Source organism: Rhincodon typus, chromosome 21 (genome assembly GCF_021869965.1).
Source record: "Rhincodon typus isolate 14 chromosome 21, sRhiTyp1.1, whole genome shotgun sequence".
Lineage (NCBI taxonomy): Eukaryota > Metazoa > Chordata > Chondrichthyes > Orectolobiformes > Rhincodontidae > Rhincodon > Rhincodon typus.
In genome coordinates, this window is record NC_063352.1 from 18170714 (window position 1) to 18181263 (window position 10550).

The 10550-nt window shown below is 37.0% G+C and overlaps 1 protein-coding gene across 1 annotated transcript in view; it reads right to left on the reverse strand.

Annotated features, from left to right (window-relative positions):
• Positions 1-10550, reverse strand: part of LOC109911874 (transformation/transcription domain-associated protein) — a 206307-nt gene that overhangs the window by 148065 nt on the left and 47692 nt on the right. Inside the window, exons 21-22 of the mRNA XM_048609696.1 lie at positions 7926-8096; positions 2686-2784 (exon numbers count right to left, since the gene is read on the reverse strand). Coding sequence (XP_048465653.1) covers positions 2686-2784; positions 7926-8096 — 270 coding nt within the window. The remainder of the gene's footprint in view (positions 1-2685; positions 2785-7925; positions 8097-10550) is intronic.

Genomic DNA, 10550 nt, shown 5'->3' on the forward strand with positions numbered 1-10550 from the left:
GAACTAGTTTTTTTCAAACACGTCACAGTGCCAAAGGCCAGTAGAAGGATTTGTTTTCTTGTGTAATGGATTAGATCACAAAGCACTTTTACGTGGCTGTACGGTCCTCCCAAGAAATGTTGATTGAGAGACATGCAATATATGCAAGTGGTAACATTTGAGGGAAAGAAGTACAAGGAAATACATTTATACTAAATAAAGATCCCCACAGATAATTTCATCAAATCTCTGAACACCATCCCTAAAATAAAAAAAATCCTTCACATGCGCTTGACTTTTTAAACACATTAGATTCAACTCCACAAGGTCACAAATAAGACAACCACCAGAGGTTTCTACAGCATTGCAACTTCGAACAAAATGCACAATGCGAACGAACGCACTACTACAACAGTTCAATACAAGACAAAGAAGACGTCACAACACCACTGGATAATTTCCTGCTGCACTCACAGCCTTTACCAGAATTCTCACCTCCACCCCCTCCAAGGCAGGCTAAACCAAAACAAGAATCATGACAAAAAGGAATAGGACAGGCAATAAGTGCTACTTGTAACAGTGCAACCTAGCGAATATATGAATGTATAAATCAACGTAATCCCTAGACATTCATCAAAACATCATTTCACCATAGTTGGAAAGTGCTCACAGAGTTTGTTGCATACTAATGGAGATGGGTCTCAAATGGTGTCATTAGTTTGAATGACTGGACTTTAAAGGCGATAGGCTCACTTGAGCTGTCTTACATAGGTTCAGCTGCCATACCCAAGGTATTACAGAAAGAAAAAAGGACTGAGGCCATTTGGGTAACTCTTTCAACAGCCAGCACAGGCACAGTGGGACTAATGGCCTTCTTTAAGAATCCACAAAAATTATTATAGCTAAAATACATTGCGAAAATCAATCTAAAGACAAAGGAAAAATGCTAATATAACACAAATAAAATGTTAGTAAAAACAGTGTTAAGGTCAATGGTACTTCCTTCCATGAAAAGTAATACATTGGCTTTCATACTTCAAAATTTGGGTTTAATCTGTCTGATAACACAAGGAAATCAAGATGACATCAGAGCCCATCAATTTTAATGTGAATAACTGAGTGCTTTGAAGAATGTATGTTATTGTGAAATATATCTGCACAAAGATTTTAATAGCTTTGCAATCATTATTTCTTTAGCTCTTGAAGGCAAGGGAGGATGGGAAGTGGCAGGTCACTAAAATTTAATGCACTAGGGAGAATTTTTACAAGAGGAATCAACACAACATGAATTCTACAAATGAAAGTTGACGAGCAGGAAGTAGGGTATTAAATTTCCCACACCGATGTTTCCCCGAACGGATAAGACGCAGAAATGGAGAAGAGAAATACCTGCATTTTATAGCACCTTTCAGAGTGTTTGAAAACAGTTTTCAAGTCAATAAACTATTTTTGAAATATAGGTACTGCCAATTTGCACAAAATGTTAGTTTTGACAGTATTGATTGGAGGAATGAATATTGGCCAGAAGATACCTGCTCTTTTTGAGAACAATGCCAGTGAATGTTTTACATCCACTGAGTACATGGGCAGGGGTTCGGTTTAACAGGAAAAACAGAACCTCTGACAGTGTACCATTCCCTCCAAACTGGCACAGGAATATCAACCTGGATGCTTTTTTTAAAAACAAGTCTCTGCAATGGGACTTGAAGCCACAATCATATGACTCAAGAGGCAGGAGTGCCAGTCACCGAGTGACAGCTATAAACATGGTGCATGTCAAATTAAAACATTGCTTTTATTTAAACTGCTGCAGTATATTGAAGACAGCATTCATCATTGGAGATATGGTGGCACAGTGGTATAGTCTCAGTACTAGTAAATCTGAAGCTAGACTAAAAATCTGGAGATATGGGCTCAAACCCCATTATGGTAGTTAATGGAATTTAAATTTGATTAATGAACTTAAAATATTGAGTTAGTTTCACGGTCACCATTACTGAGACTATCATTGATTGCCATAAAAATCCATCTGGTTTATTAATGTCGGTGAAAGAAGGAAGTTTTTCATCTTTAGTTGGTCTGACCTCCATGTGATCCATTAGTAATGTTGTGACATAGTAAGCTGCTCAATTCAAGAATAATCAGAGATTCACAACAAATGCTGGCCTTACCAGTAACATGCATTTCCACAAAAGAAAAAAAAAGTGAAAAATTCAGTTTAGTTATAGATTTTATGCATTTACAACAAACAACCTCACAAGGAGGATTAAGGGATGGCAGAGGAGAAAAAAAAACAAATATCTAAAACTTAAGTTTTTGCTATCACCAAAGATTTCCTGTTATGTTTTGAAACATTACTGTTGAGACATAATTATTCAGAATGGAAACTTGCCTAATGGTTCTTCAGGAACTGATGAATTGCAATTTTTTCCAAGTTAATTGTTCACAAAAGTGGAAGAGCTTAAAATTAGTCAAAATGATGGAATTTAATTAGACATTCTTGAAACAATTAAGTACAAAGTTTCTACAAATTATAATCACTTAGAACATATAACCTTGAAAAAAAGTGTGATTAAAAGCAAACCATCAACTCCACAGGCTTCATTATAATGGACTCATAGGAGTAGATTGCTAATTAATCACAACAGGTCACATTCAGCATTATTTCAGAAAGCCTTGCCTAAACAAAATGTTGCATTAAATTTATTCAACAATAAACCAGATTTTAGAACTTACATTGCCATCACTCCTCTGTCCTCCTTTATGTGTAAGGACTACTACCTCCATCCATTTACGTAAATGTTGCTAAGGCCAGAAAGAAAAATGTTATCATTAAATTACTCTCACACTGTTTTATTTCATTAGCTCATTTATTTCACAAGAGTGAATGTGGAACTTAGAGATTAAATTGCTATTTATGACTCTAAATGGGACCCTACCTCTGATTAATTACTGGATTGAAAAATCAAAACAATAAAATTTTTTCATTTATTTCACTTGTAGTAGCAAACTCAAATATATTTATCTTTACACTGCTTAGATATGGATGAATTAGCATTGCTGTCCAGTAATTTCAAGTACACGAGTTCCAATCCCACCATGGAAGTCACGAGACTGAAGTGTTTTAAAAGTGAAAGTCTTTCACTTAGTTTTGCTCAGCCACTTTTTGACATGTGCTACTAAATAAATCCGGTTATTCAGAACCCAGAATCAAATGGTCAAAAAACAAGTGGTGTGTTAATTTGATATTCAACCAGCCATAAACCTTGTACCCTAAATATAACTTGAATCACTTCCTAAAGGGTCAACTCTAAACTGATTAAGCAAGCCATTCAGTTGCAAAACCAGTCATGTTTTTGTGGTGGGCCCTTTGGGAACAGGCAGTAAGTATGATCGTTCCAGCACTATCTAGTTTTCCCTCACACTCTCACTCAATAATAAAAGAAAAAATGCCATGCAATTTACCAAACTCTTCAAGTTGTATCTAAGAATGCTTAATACAACTAATGTAGGTAACATTTCCACATAATTCTGGGGCAACTTCAGCTAAAGCTATTTAATGCAATGCTAAACATAACTCCAGTTTATAAGTAACAGTGGCCTCAAGGTAGAATACACATCAGAACACTACACACTTTTGACTAACTTCATTGAGTTAATTTGCTAATTACTAACATAAAGGGGCAAAATATAGTGGCTGCTATTGTAATAAAATTTCAACAGTTAAATTTAAACCTGATATTGAGATCTGAAGTGCAGATCTGCCTAGTTAAAAAATCTTCCAATTTATGCATATCCAACGGAAACACATTAGCTATTACTAGTCCGTGGAAGGAATTTTTCAGATAATGGTGTGCTAAGTTATTTTCAAAAAGTTGTGTTGCTAACTTATTGCTGTCATCTTCTACCAATTTAAATACTGTAGTGTCTAAGAAATTGAAGCATATGTTGCAGCTTTAAGTTTAATAAAGAGTTGATGATTTTTGAGGATGTTGATTAATTCTTCTAATTCTGCTTCTGAGAGTGCCTCAGTATGAGACAACACAATTACAGAAGATAATGTTGTAACTTGACTGTACCATATAATAAAGAAATTAGTGACAATGAAAAAGGAGACCCCAAAAATTCAAAAAGTAGCCTGAAAAACAAATCAAGAAAAGCATTCAAAATAAATATATATAGATCTCTGGTTAGCACCAATATCTGACTCTCAGACCTTCCACTGTTTACCTTTGTAAAAAGTTTACTGCAACCTGTGCCAGGACATTCTGGTTTGTAAAACTTAGCAACCAGACACTCTGATGCATAGTCATACAGCACAGAACATCCATCTTTTGTAAAGCAAAGCATTTATCCATAGAATATACTGCATTAAACTGTATTAAACCTAGGTTACTGGTGAGTATTATTCAATAATAATTTAATAATTATTTTAAGCTGTCAGTGAACATTGCTCAATAACCGTTAATGCCAAGTTACTGGCAGATATCGTATTGGGAGTTTGGTTAGCTCATTTGGTTGGATCACTAGTTTGCAATGCACAGTGATGCCGACAGTGTCCGAGGCGTGGTGACTTTCAGGTTAAACCACCAGTCATGTCTGTCTAATGTGAGAGCAGCCCTATGGGACTATGGCGACTTTACATTTTCCTTCACTGAAATGAGGCAAGCCATTTGGCCAAACTAGTCCCTGCCTATGTTAATGCTCCACTTGAGACATACTGTGCCTTTAACATAGCAAAAAGTGCCAAGATATTTCCCAGGAGCACTGCAGAAAAACATTCAACATGGAGTCACAGTAATGATAGGAGAAAATGGCCAAAAACTTAATGGTGGTTTTAAGGGGAGTGTCGAAGAAGGAAACAGAGCTTAGAGCATAGAACTTGGTAACTGAAGGAACAGTCACCAATAGTGGAAAAATATGAAATTGGGGATATGCCACAGACTAAACCTGGAGGACTGTAGTGATCCAAAAAGCAGGGCTGGAGTAGGTTACAGAAATAATGGGGAAGTCTAAATGGATTTCAGAAGGCTAAGAACTTTAGAATGAAGGTATTGCAGGTTTGCAGGATGTGAGGTGATTGTGGTTGAATGAGTTTGGAGAAAGTTGGGACACAGGCAGTAGAGTTTAGGATTAACTTAAATTAATAGAAAATATAATGTGGGGAATTGGCCAAGAGTAAAACGGAATCGTCAAGACTAGAGGTGTACAAATCAAGAAACATTCACTCCAACTTTTGGCTCCCCTGGAAACTCAGTGGGTTGGGGAGTGGAGTAGCATAGTCAACCAGAACAGAGGATCCCAGGTTTACTGACCTATTTGTGCTAAGCCTGCAAGTTTCAGCCACGGCAATAGATGTTAAACAGTCCAAACCTAACTAGAGATATACAACTAATCCAGCTCCAAGTCCAAACAGAACCCAAACAAAACTAACAAATTACTATCAGTGCCTGACAGAGCACTACCTTGAATGCTGATAGGATAAAGAAGTTATAGCTATGACGTTTCTGGGGAAGAAAGCTTTCAACAGATCAAAAGGTGTTGATTCAGAAGAGATGTTATCAGAATTTTATTTTAAGCACAGTCTGACTGAGTAAATTTGAGAGAGAGATTCAGTTTAAATCAGAAATTGATTCACACTTGACTGAGGATGACCCTTATCCCATCCATTGTAGCCCATCCTGAATTCATTCCACATCTCAATGCCCATTTCACATTCAGTTCGCTTCCAAACCCCTTCTCATATTCACTGCTGTCAGTCACTTCTGCGATTCAAATGCATACCCTTTCTGTGCCACAGTCAATTCACAATGCCAATAGCACAACTCAGGGATGTAACAATAGCACCTCCTCTGCTTGCAATCTACCGGATATCAAAGTGCTACTGCAAACATTTCAGTGGAGAATCAAGAAACATTGTGAGGTTACACATAAATCATTAAGCTTCATTTTTCAATATCAGTGAGCACAGTTGGCAATAATAATGATTCACGCAGTTTAATTCATTAAACTTGCTTTCATATTAAAAAATACTAAGCACACCAAGTTTCCTCACATCAAAGTCCTATTTTCTCCCAAAACTAGTCTGGGTTTTTATTCTGATTTCTCATGTCTCCCAGGCAATCATATATTTGTTTTTATGGTGGAATAGGAAATGCAAGCCTTATCGTAATTTTCTGGGCAGACCAAGTTGCCCGGTCCCAACAGTGTTTTATCCATCCATCATTAGTTTGTTGAAGTCAAGAATACAATGTTATTTTCTACATATATTCTATATCCGTATGGTCTTCAGAATTTGACAAATGCTCACAGGAGGTTTTTTTTTGTTTTAAGTCTCTCACTATCAGCTTTTATCCCCATGTTGACAACCATAAGGGATAGGCTGACAGACACCCCTAAAGTGTGTGTTAGGCCAGGGACTTCCCCATTTGGTGACGGCTTGTGCATTTCATATTGTTGAAGTTCTTGGGGAAAACAAAGTACCTCTTTTAGTTATCTGGCAAAACATCTCCATACGTGGTTCAATTTAAACCTTGCTTTGTCATGTTCTTGTCAAGCACCATGGAATACCTTATTCTGTTAAAGGTGCTCATAGACAAATAACTATAACCCACATTTTCACTTAGTGCTTTTCCCACAACCCTGCCAAAATTAACATGATTATATTCTGGTTAAAAGACCACTATTTAAAATAGCTAAACGTCCCAAATCTTTCACATGGAAACTCAATTCTTTTCCCTCGGAAGATACTTAAACAGTTCTGAACGGTAAAGATGACTCCCAGATTTTTTAAACCGATGTACTGACAAATTCTGTATTCTAAAGATGAGGCACAAGACTCATGTTCTTAAAATTCTTAAAACTAGAATTCTTACCAGATCCAAATATTATTTAAAAGCCAAAAAGCTCCTAATGCTGGAACTCCAAATAGATTTAGAGGTCCGTCTACAGAGATCAATAAAATTTAGGGGTCAGGGTACATAGAGAGAAGAAACATGGTGTAATCAATGTTAGTCTTTATGAAGCCTGGGTAGTAGGAATTTTGGTAAAGACATACAAAGCTCCAGTCAGACCCAATCAGCAGCTAAGTGTAGCTAAGAAAAACTATACTGACCCAGGAAGGGCCACTGGGACAAATTTATTAGAATGCTCTTAGAACTCCTGAATTTAGATAATAAGTAGAGGTCATATAAACTAGCCTTTCATTCCCTGGGATCAAAAAGATGGGGTGATGATTTAATTTAGGTTTATAGTATTTTGGAGAAAAAAAACCATAAAAGGCAGAAACACTTTTTCCCTGCTGCGTGAACCAAAGACAAAGGAACATAACCTTAAAATCAGAAGTTAGGACACATTTGTTAACCTCAAGGGGGTGGAAGAGTCGAACTCTCTCCTACAAAAAGTAGATGCAAGCATAATTAGCTTAAAAAAATGAGATCAATAGATTTTTTGCTAGACAAGAATATAAAATGGAAATAAAATTCAAGTGAATGGAGTTGAAATGTATATATAGCAATGATTTCTTGAAAAGGTGGGGTGTGTGGTTCAAGTGGCTAAATTGCCTGTTCCTATTCCATGATCTCCCTATAGGTGCCCCTATTTACTAGGGGAATGATTCAATAATGGTGAACAGCGCTACTGAAAGCTTTCCATTTCCAGATTTAACTAGATTAAGAGAATGGAGATTGATATAAAATTGCCAAGAATCTGGAGAGTGCTTCAGTTTCCAGCATAGGTTGGCTCACTCCATTTTCATTTAAGGTCTTAAAAGTCATTGCTATTCTAGCACAAGTTAACATCCTTACGAAAGTAGGGCAAAAAAAAGGCCAAAGAGTGACAAAATCTCACTCACTTTCAGGATGATTGTGAATAACACACATTCCACATTGGTTTAAATCTCTACAACGTACAAATATTACTACAGATAAAGTTACCTGTACACTTACCATCATTTGATCACAAAATTTATCGTTAAAGGAGTTTGGAAAAAGTCTTGTAACAGAGGTCAAGCGATTCACAACATTTAAAGTCAGGCTGCGATAATCACCCAACATCATCAGGAGTGGCCGCATGTGAGTGTGGATTTGATCTACTTCAATTGTGGCTCCCTCCAAAAACTAAAAACGCAAATATTGAAAGAAAATCCAGGCAATTAAAATCATTGAGATTTAGGATAATTTGTAATTAAAGCCTTTAAAGCTGAATAAAATAATGGAATGCTATATATGGGTCACTTTACATCGAACTTGCAAACATAGAAAAGAGGAGTAGGCTATTTGGCTCTTTGAGCCTGCACCACCATTCATTATGATTATGCCTGATCAACCAACTTAATAGCCTGTTCCCACTTTTCTCGTATCCTTTGAACCCTTTAGACCGAAGTGCTATATCCAATTCCTTCTTGAAATCATACAAATCATTTGGTGTTGACCGATTTCTGTGATAGCAAATTCCACAAGCTCACCAAACTCTGGGTGAAGAAATTTCTCATGAGTCCTAAATGGCTTGCTGCGTATCCTTAGATTGTGACGCTGCTATTGGGAACATCCTTCCTGCATCTACCCTGTCTAGCCCTGTTAGAATTTTATAGACTTATGAAATCGCTGCCCATTCTCCTGAAATCCAACAAATGCAATCCTAAATTATTCAACCTTTCCTCATACGCCAGTTCCACCAAGCCATGAATCAGTCTGGTAAATTTTCACTGCAGTGCCCCTATTGCAAGAACATAGAGCCCTATTATAAACAAGGTCACCGGTACTTAATCAGATAGTTAATGCTCAGGTTTATCAATCTTCCTTAAAGTCCTCTGTTGCTTTCTGGAGTAGAAGCATGCATTATGACAACCATATTAAACTAATAAATGAAAAATGCATTTACTATCTTACTGTCATGACTGCTTTGAGGAAAAGTATCACACTCACGCTGCTCAACATATTAGAGAACAAAGTTACGGGGGGCTGCAAAGGAATGTGTGAAAAATCTTCCAACACTCTAATTGACAAGGGTCCAGAAAGCAACAAGGTTTTGAGTATTCACCTCAGCTTCAAGACTGTTAAAAACCGTCAACTACGCAGCCAAAGTAAGACAGTACTTTCAGAATAGCTTGTTTATCAACATTCAAATATGAAACACATTATACAGTTCCAGTGTCAATGATATACCTAGCTAAGTTAATTACTGGGCATTATGTGTGAAAGGAATATTTACTCTTGTGCCAAGGTTTTTGTTTATATTCTGCAAAAGGTAAGCCGCTTTCTGAAAAATAGCACATTTCCTATCGTGAATTACATAACACAGTCCTCCTGAACTCAAATTTGATTTAAAATGCAAACAAATGTAATCTTTTAAGAATCAGATTCTCACTATATTACTTGCCCTGCTAAATAACTCAATTATTGAATGATTCAAAAACAGCATTAAAATTGAACAAATTATCGAACACTGTACAATGGGGAAAGGATTAAATATGAACAGAAAACAACCAAAAGAAGTGCAGATACTGGAAATCAGAAATAAAAACAGAAATTGTTGAAAAAAAACTCAGATTTGGCAGCATATGTGGAGTGAAATCAGAGTTAACGTTACAGGTTCAGTGACTTTCCATCAGATCCTGGACCTGAAACATTAACTCTAATTTTTCTCCACTGATGCTACCAAACTAAACATGAATATATGTACAAGGAGGCCACTGAACCCTTCAAGCCTGATCTGCCATTCAATATGATCATGGCTGTTCTTATCTACATTCTTGCAGGGTTCAGAAGGCAGGACCTTCACACTAACCTCAGCCGGTGTGGGAATTAAACCCACGCTGTTGCCATCACTCTGTATTGCAATCCAGCTGTCTAGCCAACTGATCTAACCAACCCACACCCTCGCCTGAACTCACCACCAATTATCTCTCTCAAATGAGAACACAATGCTATATCCTCTGGGACTATGTTGACTTTATATTTACCTGACAATCCTTCAGTGCTTTGGTAATCAAGAATCTATCTGTGCCTTAAAAATAGTTATATAATCTGCATCCACTGTCTTTTGAGGAAAGGAATTTCTAAATGTTAAGTAGGGGCCTGCAATTGTCTATTGTCTCTTGAAAACTATATTCTCGTCATTTTCATACTGCATGCACTACTACAGCTAATCGGTATTTGGGGAAAAAAGCAACGATTCATTAGGACAGCCTGCATCACTATTTTGTCTGATGAGAATACAACAAATTTAATTTTTAAATATTATTTTAATCACAGATATGTGCAAGTGTCATGGCAAGTGTTATGGTGAGTGGGCGGGTAAGTGGAGCTGAGTCTCAAAAAGATCAGCCATGATCTTATTAAATGGCAGGGCAGGCTCGAGGGGCCAGATGGCCTACACCTGCTCCTAGTTCTTATGTTCAAAGCAACACGCTGTTAAATGTTAACACAGCATTAATTCATGATAGTAGGAACTGCAGATGCTGGAGAGTCTGAGATAACAAGGTGTAGAGCTGGATGAACACAGCAGGCCAAGCAGCATCAGACAAGCAGGAAGGCTGACGTTTCGGGCCTAGACCCTTCTTCAGAAGAGTC